The sequence below is a fragment of the Vipera ursinii genome (genome assembly GCF_947247035.1).
Source record: "Vipera ursinii genome assembly, chromosome: 2".
In the NCBI taxonomy this organism is placed as follows: Eukaryota; Metazoa; Chordata; class Lepidosauria; order Squamata; family Viperidae; genus Vipera; species Vipera ursinii.
Window position 1 is genome coordinate 10,055,951 of NC_139513.1, and position 15,779 is coordinate 10,071,729.

At 43.3% G+C, this 15,779-nt stretch overlaps 1 protein-coding gene across 9 annotated transcripts in view; it reads right to left on the reverse strand.

The window, feature by feature from the left end:
• Positions 1-15,779, reverse strand: part of LOC310636486 (uncharacterized protein) — a 56,536-nt gene that overhangs the window by 17,584 nt on the left and 23,173 nt on the right. For 3 of the 9 annotated variants that reach the window (XM_083356379.1, XM_083356378.1, XM_083356380.1), the window contains exon 6: positions 10,854-14,432. The exons of the other annotated variants lie outside the window; for them this stretch is intronic. In XM_083356379.1, the coding sequence (XP_083212505.1) occupies positions 12,961-14,432 (1,472 nt within the window). In that variant the 3' untranslated portion in view covers positions 10,854-12,960. Of the gene's footprint in view, positions 1-10,853; positions 14,433-15,779 lie in introns of those variants that run through there. 9 annotated transcript variants of the gene reach the window in all.

Consider the following 15,779-nt stretch of genomic DNA (forward strand, 5'->3'; position numbering starts at 1 on the left):
AGGGCAATACACAATAAAAATCAAATACAAAAATTAAAAAGCCATTAAAAAACCATTAAACATCATGCCCATAAAATCAATACATATTAAGTTAAAAACTAATTTTAAAAACCCAACCCCATCCCATCAGACCAGGCCAGCTTGTTCAAAAAAGAATGTTTTAAGATCGTGCAGGAAGGAGCGAAGGTCGGGGGCCGTCCGGAGCTCAACCGGTAAGTGGTTCCAGAGGTCTGGCGCGCCCACAGAGAACGCTCTCCCCCTGGGGGTCACCAATCGGCATTCTTTGATCAGCAGCACCCTGAGGAGGCCCTCTCTGTGGGAGCGCACTGGACGGAGGGAAGTTGACACCGGTCGCATACAAGTAATAGCAATAATCACGATCATATACAACGTGAAAATACATTCATCCTAAGTCGTGAAATACAACACTTCATCATAAATCATAAGATGCAACACTCACTGATCATCATAGAGTACTAGCTAAGCAAACAACATAAATCATGCTAGGGTACAAATATATATATATAAATTGTAAGATGCAAGCAGCAAAGTTACAGTCATAAAAAGATAAGGATAGGTAATAGAAAGATGAGTATCGTAGTAATATAGCTTTATTAAGTATTTTCACAGCGTTGCAGGAATTAGTTGTTAAGCAGAGGGACTGCATGGGGAAAAAAACTCCTTATGTAGTAGTTCTGGTGTGCAATGCATTATAGCGTCATCTTGATGGAAGAAGTTGAAATAGTTTATGTGCAGGATGTGAGGGGCCTGTAGATATTTTCACAGCTCTCTTTCTTGCTTGTGAAATATACAGGTTCTCAATGGAAGGCAGGTAGCAATTGTTTTTTCTGCAGTTCTAACTATTTTTGAAGTCTATGTCTGTCTTGTTTGGTTGCAGTTCTAAACCACAGTTATAAAGGAGTCATCTTCAGGGATGGCAGTTTCTGTTGTGTCCTTAGTTACGGGAGGGTTCTCCTTTGGCGGGAAAACCCAGTGCAGCCATTACTATTCCCGAACCTTAACAAAGGCAGAACGGAATTATGCACAGATTGACCGGGAAGCATTGGCCATCGTGGCAGGCGTAAAAAAGTTCCACGATTACCTGTACGGTAGGGACTTCACCATTTACACTGACCATAAACCTCTGCTAGGATTATTCACTACTGATAGACAAACACCACAAATTATGTCTCCAAGGATGCTCAGATGGTCAATCTTCCTATCGGCTTACACATTCTCAATTAAACACAGGCCAGGCAAAGAGATGGGGCACGCTGATGCCCTCAGCAGGCTACCATTAGAGGACAGTGACACAGACCCTGCACCTGTGGGACAGATCATGTCCCTACAAGAACTTCCTGAGTGCCCCCTGACGGCTAGAGACATTGCAGCAGCTACCAGAAGAGACCCCATACTCAGCAGGATAGCAGCATGGGTACAAGGGGGATGGCCCAACAAAAATCCTGACCCCAAGTTCACACCGTACTTTAGAAGGAAGGATGAATTGTCATCTCACTTAGGGTGTATCTTATGGGGAAACAGGGTTGTGATTCCAGAGTATCATAGGAACACAGTGATTGGGGAACTTCATGAAGGGCACCCAGGTATTGTGCGTATGAAAGCTCTTGCTAGAAGCCATTTATGGTGGCCAGGGTTGGACAACGCCATTGAGGTCATGGTTGCGGGGTGCTATCAGTGCCAGAGATCCAGACCAGAGCAAGCACACACAACAGTACATAAATGGGAAGAGGCAAGAAACCCGTGGTCTAGGATCCATATTGGCTTTGCTGGCCCATTCCAGGGCCTCACATTCCTTGTAGTAGTGGACAGCTACTCCTGCTGGTTGGAGGTCGTGCCTGTTAAGTCCATGACATCAGCCAAAACCATACAGGTCTTAAGGGGACTCTTTGCCACTCATGGGCTACCTGACGTGATTGTTTCTGACAATGGGCCCCAATTCACATCTAATGAATTTCAGGACTTCCTCAAGGCCAACTGGATTAGGCACGCGACATCGGCACCCTTCCACCCCTCCTCCAACAGATTGGCAGAACGAAACGTCAGGACAGCCAAGGACGCCCTTCGAAGACTCATCCATGGCAACTGGCATCAGAGACTGGCTCAGTTCCTGTTGGCCCAACATACCACACCCTGCACGGCCACAGGAAAGAGCCCAGCCGAAATGAGGTGGGGCAGACGTTTAACAACAAAACTGGACAGGCTGCACCCTGACAGGCTACCTGCTGAACAAGAGCTGGACGCTTCAACCCGGTCTCTGAACATTGGGGATATGGTGTGGGCTAGGAATTATGGACAAGGGGACAAATGGGTTCCTGGGGTAGTAATTGACAAAACTGGACCACTGTCGTATTTAATTGAGGGGGAAGGGAGGCAACTGCTTAGGAGACACATTGATCAGTTAAGGAAAAGGGCCCCAGAATGTGTACTAGCCAACAAAGTAGGTGAGAACACCACAGCAGACACTGTTCCTTCCCCAGCCAGGGTAAACACAGCACCAGGGGGTAATGGGAGGGAAATACAATTCAGGTCAATAGAAGCAACCCCCCAGTTTCGCAATGCTGAAACAGAAATTGCGTTCCCTGACAGCCCAACAGAGTCGTCCAGTCAGTCCAGTGAACCCCAACAACAGCATCAACAACAACAGCCCGAGTGGGATTCACCATCTGAAACACCAATACACACACCTGTGTCAGAGGCAATTGGCAATGGTGGAACTGAAACCCCTTCAGCAGCTAGTATGGTCAGCAGATACCCAGTCAGGAAGCATAAGCCTCCTGGGTACTTGAAGGACTATATCCAATGGTAAATTTCATCCAGGGGGGAAGGGGTGTTGTGTCCTTAGTTACGGGAGGGTTCTCCTTTGGCGGGAAAACCCAGTGCAGCCATTGGCTGTTACTTCTCGGCGGGAGATTCAAGGCCGGGGATTGGTTACGTTTTGAATAACAGTTAGTATATAAGGTAGTGTTTAACCGTTGTTAGTCAGTTGACATATGTGAGTTCAATAAATGTTCTTTGCTAAACCTCGCTGTCTCTGCTCGTCGATCCGGACATAACAGTTTCTCTATCGTCCTGTCCAGGTACTGTCTTTGAAGATGAAAAAAATCTCCCAGGAGGATTTGAGCCCACTTCCCTCATGAACAGCCGGCATGAAGGCTCCGCAGAAATTGGAAGAGGCCTCAAAAAGGCCCAATCCTATCAGAAACAGCCAGGCGGTCAGAAGACGAGGACCAGGAGCCTCTCTGGGAAACACAACTTGTGTCTTGCAGTTGTTGCGAACTCCAGCCTGAAGGGGAAGAAGATGGGATGCTGGCAGGAAAGCCACAATCGGGAAAATGGAGATTTCTCCCGTGTTTCTATTGCTCTGGTTCTGCATCCGCAGCTGCCCTTGTCCAATTCTTGGCTCAGAATCACCAGGAAGGCCAAGCAGCTGCTTGTGACCAAGGAAAGGATGGTGAAGGGAAAGAAAAATCTGCTCCAAAGGGGGGGGGGGAAACTGAAACTAATGGATGTTCCAGAAATTTTACCTCACAATGAGGCTGTCATGGTTCCGATAGATGAAACTCTTCAAAAGAACTTGAGGCATTGTTTACCTTAAAGAATCTTTAATTCGAGAAACAAAGTAGTTGAAACCAGAAACTAAATTCCCTCCCCTACAAAATAACAAAGTGCAATTCCCTCCTTCAATAAATGGTCATAAATCACATTCCCCAATTAGCTTGAAGCATGGCTTTCTCTCCAGTCCACCAAAACACTATCAGCTGTGGGCCCAATGTCCTTGGGTTCCCACGATTAAGTTATTATTGTTATGACTATCAGGACTCTCATCTCTATTCCCCATTATGTTGACCTGGAACTAGGGGACAGTATAGGAAATATCAATTGTGAATGTGCAGATGGCCCTACTGTCTTTGGGCTCTTGCAAAGTCCTAGATGCAGGGTCATGAAAGGCCAGCAAGTAAAATACCCAATGTCCTAACCCACCCAAGAACATATGATATCTTTAGGGAAACACCCAAAAGGGAACGTTTAGCTACTTCTTCTTTCTCCCTTCTTATCTACAGTATGTCAGATTTACTGGGTAAAATCTTTATCGTATGCGTGTCAGCTTTGCTGAATGGCTTGCTTATGTAACCAGAAAGAATAAATACAAGGATTTCTTTCTTTCAGGGCTGCTCTCATTTAGAGGAGCCCATCTTTTCGTTCAGCTGAATAAAAACATAAAGCTTGAAGGAAACTTCTGGTTTCCTGTATTTTTTACAAGCAAAACCTCAGAACCTGCATATCACTCCCAGCAGCAACTAATTCTAAAAGCAATAGAGAAAATGGCTGCATTTTCATCTGTTGTCAAAGCAAGAACATCCAATGTTAGCAGTGTTGATAGAGGCTCCTTGGAGGAGAAATGAAGAGAGGGGGCGGGGAGGAAAGGGCATCTCATCTGTGAATGAAGAAAAGGTGGAATTGCAAAAGGATGAAAAGCAACTATGGAAGAGAGAATACAAAATTAAAACAACATGGGGGGGAAACTAAGAGGAAAAATTATTTTTATTTAGGGGTTGAATACCAAACACCTCAGGAAATACGAGTAGGAAACTTAAGACCTTTGTAGAATTTAAGACAACTGGGATATCTCTAGATGATGAATAAAAAGAAAAGTACAATTCTCTAATTTTTTATGATTGCACTTTATCTAATGAAAAATTGGACAATAACTGGCAGAAAAAGGAATTGGTGCCTTTTCTCCATTTTGAATCATCCAGGGGTACTATTTGAATAAACAGCTTCAACCCAGCAGGAGCCTCTGAAACTCAGAAGTTTGTTTCTCATTCAAATCCTCCCAATTTTTTTTGTCTATTTGCAATAATAATAATAATAATAATAATAATAATAATAATAATAATAAGAAGAAGAAGAAGAAGAAGAAGAAGAAGAAGAAGAAGAAGAAGAAGAAGAAGAAGAAGAAGAAGAAGAAGAAGAAGAAAGAAGAAGAAGAAGAAGAAGTTGGAAGGGACCTTGGAGGTCATCTAGTCCAACCCCCTGCTCAGGCAGGAAACCCTATACCATTTCAGACAAGTGGCTGGACAGTTTCTTCTTAAAAACTTCCAGTGTTGGAGCATTCACCGCTTCTGGAAGCAGGTTGTTCCATTGGTTAATTGTTCTAACTGTCAGGAAGTTTCTCCTTAGTTCTAGGTTGCTTCTCTCCTTGACTAGTTTCCATCCGTTGCTTCTTGTCCTGTTTTCAGGTACTTTGGAGAATAGCTTGACTCCCTCTTCTTTGGGGCAGCCCCTGAGATATTGGAACACTGCTATCATGTCACCCCTCACCCTTCTCTTCATTAAACTACACATACCCAATTCCAGCAACCGTTCCCTATATGTTTTAGCCTCCAGTCCCCCAATCATCTTTGTTGCTCTTCTCTGTACTCTTTCTAGAGTCTCGACATTTTTTTACATCGTGGTGACAAAAACTGGATGCAGTATTCCAGGTGTGGCCTTACGAAGGCATTGTAAAGTGGTATTAGTACTTCACATGATCTTGATTCTATCCCTCTGTTATTGCAGCCTAGCACTGTGTTGGCTTTTTTGGCAGCTGCAGCACACTGCTGGCTCATATTTAAGTGATTGTCCACTAGGACTCCAAGATGTCTCTCACAGTTGCTAATAATAATAATAATAATAATAATAATAATAATAATAATAATAATAATAATAATAATAATAATAATATTAATAATAATAATAATAATAATTTTATTTATATACCACCCTTCTCCCGAAGGACTCAGGGCGGTGAACAGGGCAAATGTATAAAATACAAAAATACAAAAGTTAAATTTCATTTTGTTAGATAGTGCCCAATGTTTGAGTCTGTCCAGATCCTCCTGTATCTTAAGCCTATCTTCTGGAGTATTGGCTATTGCTGCCAGCTTGGTGTCATCTGGAAATTTAATGAGTTCCCCATCTATCCCCTCATCCAAATCGTTGATGAAGATGCTGAAGAGCACTGGGCCCAGAACAGAGCCCTGGGGCACCCCACTACACACTTCCTTCCATGTAGATGCAGTTCCATTGAGGACCACATGCTGAGTACGGCCTGTCAGCCAGCTACGAATCCATCTGGTGGTGATGCTATCTAACCCACATTTTTCTATCTTATCAAATAGTAGGTTGTGATCTACTTTATCAAATGCCGTACTGAAGTCCAAGTAAATTATATCTACAGCATTCCTCTGGTCCACTAGTTTTGTTAGGGCTTTTCTTATTATGGTATAATAAGCAGATGTAAAGGCAGCATTTTTCCCCACAAAAAAATTATTAGACACACTTAAACTCCAACTCCTTACTTGCAAACTGAATCTAACCTTAACTTTCTTATTTTATTCTCTTCCTATCACCATGGGTTAGCAACTAATTTTATCTTACTTGAAATATCTATTTCTATATCTTCTTTCTCTGTTTGCATATGAAAACCCTTATCGCTCTCTGTACATTTGTCAGGCGGTTCCAAACGTACATTTTTAAAAGGCACCTAGACTTTTTCAATTTTCTTGACATTTCCAAGAAGCTTCTTTGGAACAAAAGTTGCTTCTTAGATGAGAAACTAAACGTTTTCAAGAAAATGCGGAAAAAGTCTAGTACCTTTGGGATGACCTGGATGACTGAGAATCTCCACAGACATTTGTCAAGGGGTTTTCCTCACCCTTCCCCATGCATAATCCTCTATTACTGGAGCTGCTTTGGGGAATTCTGCAACCAGGCCGGCTGCATGAAGGGCGTTTCCCTAGATTTTCAGATGGGGAGGTTTCATTCTTTACTTGCAGTTCTTTCAGTTCTCTTAGCCACTCTTGGAGCCCCACAAATTGCATTTTTCCCTCAATTGCCAGCTTTCCCCTTCTGTACAAATTCTCCACTAAAGGAGGAGTGGCAGCTGTTGTATACAACCCCATTGATACACATTTTCCTTTATGTTAAATGTAAACTTTTTCTTAGCCCTCATTGCACCGTTATTGTTAGCTGTGAAGTCGTGTCTGACCCATCGCGACCCTATGGATAACGTTCCTCCAGGCCTTCCTGTCCTCTACTATCTTCTGGAGTCCATTTAAGCTCATGCCTACTGCTTCAGTGACTCCATCCAGCCACCTCATTCTCTGTCGTCCCCTTCTCCTCTTGCCCTCAACCTTTCCCAGCATTAGGCTCTTCTCCAGTGAGTCTTTCCTTCTCATTAGGTGGCCAAAGTATTTGAGTTTCAACTTCAGGATCTGGCCTTCTAAAGAGCACTCAGGGTTGATCTCCTCTAGGACTGACCAGTTTGATCACCTTGCAGTCCAAGAGACTGCACCACAGAAAAGAGAAAACACGACTTCCTGTTTGGCAGCCGTCGAGACAAGTTGGGAAAGTCAGTGCTCGGCTTTCCAGCTTGGTTTTTCTTCGGCTAGCGACCCTTAAAGGCTCGGGAAGTTTCCCTGGAGGGGCAATGAAGGAGGAGGGATACTTCAGGAGCTCAGATCAGGGGGCACCCAATCAGAGCGAACTGTAGGACCCTCTGGAAAACGATGGAAAAGGCTGTTTTACATCTCTGGCCATAGGAACTTTTTTTAAAGAAAACAAGAAAGAAGATACTACGATACAAAATCTATGGGATACAGCTAAAGCATACTTTAGAGGTATAGCTATATCGTATATGGCAAGGAAAAATAAACAGAGAAAACAACAATGTGTATTATTAAAAAAAGAATTTGGAAAATTAGAATCAGAATTGCAAAGGAACCCGCAAAGAAAGACCTTAAAAAGAGATATGGATATGATAAAACATAAATTAAATTTGTTAGATTCAGAAAAAATGGCAGAACAGATAAAAAGAGCAAAACAGAATTTTTTTGAAAATGCCAACAAACCGGGAAGATGGTTAGCTTATAAACTTAAAAAACAGAAAGAAAACAAATGATATATAATCTACTGGATGGGAAAAGTTATTTACAATATAAAAATGAAGAAATTAAAAAGCTGGTTAAAGAATTTTATAAGGAACTGTATGATAAAAAGGAGACTTCAAGAGAGAAAACTAAAATACTTGAAAGATAGTAACCTTCCAAAGATCTCAGAGACATTTTAAAATATGTTAGATGGAGTTACAATGATGGAAATAACAGAGGCTATAAAGAGACAAAAAAATGGTAAAACTCCTGGTCCAGATGGACTTCCGGCAGTTATACAAAAGTTTACAAGAGATATTAAGTGACCCATTGAAAGATGTTTGTAATGGACTTTTATTAGAAGCTAAAATGCCGATGACGTGGATTGAAGCAAGTATTACCTTAATACTAAAAGATGCCTCAGATTTGACCCAGATTAAGAATTATAGACCAATCTCATTGCTTAATGTGGATTATAAAATTTTTATTTCAATAATGGAGAGACTGAAAAAATATTTGGTTGAATTTATACACCTGGATAAAAATGTTTTTTTTACCAAAGAGACAAATTAAAAACAACTTAAGAATGATAATAGATGTACTGGAATACTATGAACTGCATCCAGGGAAACAAATGGCATTAATATTTATAGATGCTCAAAAGGCATTTGATGATGAATGACCCTTGACTCCACGGATGTTAGAGAAAAGGTACTTTTACTAGAGATACTGAGTGCAGCGTGAGCGAAGCAAGCTCTGAAGAAAAACGGCGTGAAAACTGTATATTGAAAGCAATCCCCAATGTCCAAAACCCCTGGCAGAACAGTCCAATCGAATCCTGGTCCAATGTTTTGGGAACCTGGTGCATCAGGAGCGGTTATAAATTCCTTTCGCAGGGCCAGCTTCCTTGAGGGCAGTCAGAAGGCTTGGTTTGGCATCTCTGGTTCCTGTTAATGTCCATACTCCTCAAATTCTCATTCTTTCACACCTTGACTGCTCTTCCCCTGCAAAATATCCCCTTCCCCCTAATTATGGCAGTTATAGCGAGCTTCAAAGAAAGCAAGATAGGAATTTGAATCTTTCCTGATTTATGCATTTTCCATGCCATTCCTGGAATGACATGACATTTTGCTACCTAAGCCCCATCCTTGCTCTTAAAACTTAAACTTTTATAGAACTTTTATTGGGGATTTGGTCTTTCTTTATTATGATCCAATTGGAAATGGGATAAACACGAAGAAAAAAAGATGGTCTCTTTTTTATGTGAAATGGCATAATAAAAAAGTTGGAAGGGACCTTGGAGGTCATCTAGTCCAACCCCCTGCTCAGGCAGGAAACCCTATACCATTTCAGACAAGTGGCTGGACAGTCTCTTCTTAAAAACTTCCAGTATTCGAGCATTCACCACTTCTGGAGGCAGATTGTTCCACTGGTTAACTATTTTAAAAGTCAGGAAGTTTCTCCTTAGTTCCTGGTTGCTTCTCTCCTTGATTAGTTTCTATCCGTTGCTTCTTGTCCTGCTTTCAGGCGCTCTGGAGAATAGCTTGGCTCCCTCTTCTTTGTGGCAGCCCCTGAGATATTGAAACACTGCTATCACGTCACCCCTCACCCTTCTCTTCGTTAAACTACACATACCCAATTCCAGCAACCGTTCTTATATATTTTAGCCTCCAGTCCCCCAATCATCTTTGTTGCTCTTCTCTGTACCCTTTCTAGAGTCTCAATATCTTTTTCACATCGTGGTGACCAAAACTGGATGCAGTATTCCAGGTGTGGCCTTACCAAGGCATAGTAAAGTGGTATTAATACCTCACATGATCTTGATTCTATCCCTCTGTTAATGCAGCCTAACACTGTGTTGGCTTTTTTGGCAGCTGCAGCACATTGCTGGCTCATATTTAAGTGATTGTCCACTATTGAGCTACATACCACCTATACCACGGGTTAGCAACCCGCGGCTCCGGAGCCGCATGTGGCTCTTTTAGCCATCTCCTGCGACTCCCAGTCCTCCTCTGCCATTCTGGAAAAAAGTGGAAGTAAAAAAGTCCCATTGAGAGAATGGGGTGGTGGAGGTTTGGGGCGCTGCGTGCGCAGCTCTCCAAACCTCCACCACCCTGTTTGGAGAGCTGCTGCCTTCGTCCATGTTTGACGAAGGCAGCAGCTCTCCAAACGGGCGGTGGCACTTTGGAGAGCTGTGCGCGCAGCTCTCCAAACCTCCACCGCCCCATTTGCATAACTCCTGCCTTCGTCCATGTTTGACAAGGCAGCAGCTCTCCAAACGGTCGGCAGCGGTTTGGAGAGCTGCGCGCGCAGCTCTGCTGCCACCTCTGCAAGCCTCCACCAAGAGAATGGGGCGGTGGAGGCTTGCTGCCCATTCTCTCGGCGGAGACTTCTTTCGGGGGATCCAGCCTCTGCCGCCCCCTTCTCTCAGTTGGGCTCTGCCGAGACAAGACAATGGGGCGGCAAGCCGCCGAGAGAATGGGCCGGTGGAGCGCTCCACTGAGAGAATGGGGCGGTGGAGGCTTGCCGCCCATTCTTTCGGCAGAGATCCAGCCTCTGCTGCCCCCTTCTCTCAGCTAGGGGGTGGCAGAGTCTGGATCCCCCGAAAGAAGTCTCCGCCGAAACGAGAGAATGGGGTGGTGGACGCTTGCTGCCCATTCTTTCGGCAGAGACTTCTTTTGGGGGATCCAACCTCTGCCGTGTCGAGAGAACAGCAAGCCACCCCATTCTCTTGGCGGAGCACTCCACCGCCCCATTCTCTCTTCTTGGCGGAGACTTCTTTCGGGGCGGCAAGCCGCCGAGAGAATGGGGCGGTGGAGCACTCCGCCGAGAATGGGGCGGCTTGTTGTTCTCTCAGCGCGGCAGAGGCTGGATCCCCCAAAAGAAGTCTCTGCCGAGAGAATGGGCAGCAAGCGTCCACCGCCCCATTCTCTCGGTGGAGCGCTCCACCGCCCCATTTTCTCAGCGGAGCGCTCCACCGCCCCATTCTCTCGGCGGTTTGCCACCCCATTCTCTCATCTCGGCAGAGCCCAGCTGAGAGAAGGGGGCGACAGAGGCTGGATCCCCCAAAAGATGTCTCCGAGAGAATGGGTCAGCTTGCTGTTCTCTTGGTGCGGCACGGCAGAGGCTGGATCTCCTGAAAGAAGACAATGGGCGGCAAGCCTCCACTGCCCCATTCTCTTGGCGGAGCACTCCACTGCCCCATTCTCTCGGCAGCTTGCCACCCCGTTCTCTCATCTCAGCAGAGACTTCTTTCGGGGGATCCAGCCTACGCCGCCCCATTCTCTTGGCGGAGACTTGCAGAGCTGCTACCTTCAGCTGCTTTTCTTTCGGGGCATCCAGCTGTTCAGAGAAGGGGGCGGCAGAGGCTGGATCCCCCGAAAGAAAAGTAGCCGAAAGCAAGCTGAAACAGAGAGAAGGAGAGTGCAAGAAGGGCGAGATCAGTGCAGGCTGAGAGACGCTGATCTCGTGTTCCTGGCAATCTCCCTCAATTTCCACTTGTGAAGTTCGGGGCTGACCTTACGGAGTTTTCAGAGCTCCTGGGAGGATGCATACACCCAGCCGCTGATCAGCCCCTTGTTTTGTGCATGCATGTGCATGCGCACTCTTTTTTGTGGCTCCCAGTTTTTTCTTTTGCGAGGGAACCGGTTCCAAGTGGCTCTTTCACTGTTTCAGCTTGCCGACCCCTGACCTATACTATACCTGTGTATTTGGTTTTTCTTTCCTAAGTGTAGAACCTTACTTTTTCACCATTGAATTTCATTTTGTTACATAGCGCCCAGTGTTCAAGTCTGTCCAGATCCTCCTGTATCTTAAGCCTATCTTCTGGAGTGTTGGCTATTCCTGCCAGCATGGTGTCGTCTGCACATTTGATGAGTTCCCCATCTATCCCCTCATCCAAATCGTTGATGAAGATGTTGAAGACCTCTGGGCCTAGAACAGAGCCCTGGGGCACCTCACTACACACTTCCATCATAGTCCTTGCTGGCATTCTTGATTATTTTAGAAATACGTTTCTTGTCCATACTGGCAGTAGCACCTGGAAGATACCTGACCTCTTTCGAAACCTCTGTGTCCTTTCCTAAATTTACATCCCTTATAATTGAATCACAAACTAGAAGGTGGCTTCTCTTTTTGGATGCCTTTCTGTTCTTCCATGACTGATGTGTAATACCTGATTTGCACTTCTCCCTGTCAAAAACAAGTTCTTCATCTCAGACCACGATCCCCTGCTTATTTGAGTTATCATCACAACTACCTTAATGTCTCCTTAATGTCCCTACTGAGGTCAGCAAGGGCACTGTATCTGTCATGCAGGGACACAGTGAAAGTTTTGTGTTTATGGTTCACAGCTCTCACCCTGCCAGATCCCATGGTTGTCCACACTGCCCTTCTCCTGCAGAATCTTTGTGGTAGAGAGGGCTGATAGCTGGACACCTAATTTCTGCCTGAAGAGCACATATTACAGACCCTAGATAAATAATCTGTCCTTGTATTCTAGTGATTTGTTTACAGATAGGACAGTTTCCAAGTTTGAAAAGAGTACTGCGAAAGACAGCCGCAAAACATGTTTTGCACTAAACTAAGCCAGACATTCTGAGATAAAAGAAATCTCAGATGCACGGACCCCTACTTTGCTGCTCCACCCTCCTTATCAACCCACAGATTGTAGCTCTTCCGAAGAACCTCTAGGCAATTTAAATGCAATGGAGGTCCAATCAGCAGGGGCTCAGCTACTTTGCTACATTGGTGGCCTTCAAATGACAGTAGCTATACTGTTATTAATTTAAACACCACATGCCTAGCGTTTGGTTTCCATTAGTAAATTCATCTCTCTGGGGCTTCCAGTTGTGAAGGTTAGACTCAAAAACCCCTTTCCTAATTCAGTAAATGGAATTAGGAAATGCATATATTTCAACAATGAAACCTAACAGTTGCACAGATTCTCACCCAAATGTGTATGTATATGGAACATTCAGCCATTGGTCCTCTTGAAGCCTTTTCTTTATTTCATAGATTTATAGGGTTTCTACACTGTGTGGGTCCTTTTATGGGTGTTAAGATAACTGTTTGTAGCAAAATCTTTTCCACACACCATACATTTATATGGCTTCTCCCCTGTGTGGATCTTTTTATGGGTGTAAAGAGAACTGTTCGTCGAAAAATTCTTTCCACACTCCATGCATTTATAAGGCTTCTCCCCTGTATGTATCCGACTATGGTAAATAAGTTGGCAGTTCTTAATAAAGCTCTTTCCACACTCCATGCATTTATATGGCTTCTCCCCTGTGTGGATCTTTCTATGGAAAAGAAGTTCACTGCTCTTAGGGAAGCTCTTTCCACATTCCATGCATTTATACGGCTTCTCTCCTGTGTGGATTCGTTTATGAACAGTAAGAGAAGAATTTTCACAGAAGCTCTTTCCACACTCTGTGCACTTATATGGCTTCTCCCCTGTATGGATCCAGAAATGGGAGGCAAGGGAATTGCCATGTAAGAAGCTCTTTCCACACTCCATGCATTTGTAGGGCTTCTCCCCTGTATGAATCCGGTAATGTGAAGTAAGCCTATATCTAAAAAGGAAGTTCTTTCCACACTCCATGCATTTATAGGGTTTCTCCCCTGTGTGGATCCTTTTATGATAAGTAAGACGTTTGCTGTGAGTAAAGGTCTTTCCACATTCGATGCATTTATAGGGCTTCTCCCCTGTATGGATCCGGTAATGCGAAGTAAGAGAATTACTACGAGCGAAACTCTTTCCACACTCCATGCATTTATAGGGCTTCTTTCCTGTGTGGATCTTTGCATGTGACCTAAGAGAACTTCTAGAAATAAAGCTCTTTCCACACTCCATGCATTTATAGGGCTTCTCCCTTGTGTGGATCCCTTTATGGGAATTAAGATGGCTCCTCTGAGTAAAGTTTTTTCCACACTGAGTGCATTTATAGGGTTTCTCCCCTGTGTGGATCCTTTTATGAGAAGTAAGACGGTTGCTGTGAGTAAAGGTCTTTCCACATTCGATGCATTTATAGGGCTTCTCCCCTGTATGGATCCGGTAATGCGAAGTAAGAGAATTACTACAAGTGAAGCTCTTTCCACACTCCATGCATTTATAGGGCTTCTGTCCTACATGGGTCCTTTTCTGAGATGTACCAGACCCATTTTTACGAGGAGGAGACACAGTCCATTTGTAATTTTTTCCACTGTCTCTAGATGTATAATCTTCTCCTTTGTTTTGAGTTTTATAGCATTTATTTACATCTAATTTGTTTGTGAATAGCTTTATATGTTTTCCAATATATTTGCTTTTTATTTTTCCTTGTTGGGCCACACAGGCTTTAGTTGGTGCATCAACAGAAGATGAATTTTCCCGATTACAATTATTTGCCTGGTTTCTCTCATGGCTTTCTTCTTCCATTAGAACTGCAGGGTTCTTCGTACTGTACCCACGAGTGATCATTTGGAATAGTTTCCAGGAATCTTCATATTCCTCCCCATTACCTTCACAGGGAAATAAAAATAAAAATAACTTGAGGGGAAAAGAGCAAGTTTTAGAAAGTTTGAATATAATGAAAAAACAAACTGCTTCAGTCTTCTTAGATGCAGAAGAATTTGATCTGGACTTTCCTGCTTAAAATTTTGGAAGATAAATCTAGATTTGTATGGCAAGGGCAAAACCATAGATTAAATATCAAATTCTCCAAAATTTGAAGGAAAGGGGAAGATTTGTTTTGCCCAATTTGAAATTAGACTTTGTAGTCTGCTGTGTCGTTTGGATGAGGAACAGGACTTGCTCAGAATTAAGAGAATGTTATAACTAGAAGGGCATGACAGAGGTTTGCCTGTCATCGATTTTTGTGATACGATTAATTTAAGCTCAATCTACAGCAGGGGTGTCAAACTGCCAGCCCATAGGCCAGATGCGTCATGGCAAAACCGCACCCACTCCATTGCCGGCAACAGCAAATAAGTCAAAATAAGACACGTCACGTGATGTTGCGAGTTTGACCCCCCCTGATCTAGAGTTTAAAACCATAATGTTAGGAGTACCAAGTTGAGAATATGAAACAGATATAAAATCTGGCTGTGCCCCAAAACATCTTAATGACTCTCAGCAGAAAAAAAACAGCAGGAAAAGACAATGGATCACATGTCAAGAGCCATTATAATTTGAGCTGCGGGAATACCAAATTAAGTCAAGAATGGCTAAAGGATATAACTGTCAGTAGTTTTCATATTGTCAGAAAGATTCCAGGTAGATAAAGGGAACAATAGTGCTCAACAACATGAAGCAGAATTTGAATCTCAGTTGTGTACAAAAGATATGTAATTGTTAAAAACCTCTAAACAGGCTGAGGAACATGAACAGAAAAATATTCAAAAGTGAATAAATGTACATCAAACTAATATTGGAAATATAGACAAGATAAAGGATCATTTTGTTGTGCTCTGGTGGACTTGTAAAAAAGCTAGAAAAGTTCGAATTCAAAGATATTCAGTGGTACAGAGAACTTTAAACATTAATATCCAACTGAAATCAGAACACTTTATTTTGGCACTAATCAACAGTCATAGAAGATTGTTTCCAAATATGATAACAGTAGTGAGACTGTTATACACAAAAAGTTGGAACGGCTCTACATAACTAGAATGGTGGAATGGTTGGGGAAGATGATAGAATTCTCAATGATGACTAAATTGACACTGATTAGGCAAAGGATAGTATCTATATTTATTAGCGATTGAAAACCCCGACGGACTTTTTGCTGGAAAAAAGAAAAAATGAACTTGTAATCAAACTTGTGTTTGAATATTAGAAAGGATAAATTATGTAAAGCAGAAAAGATG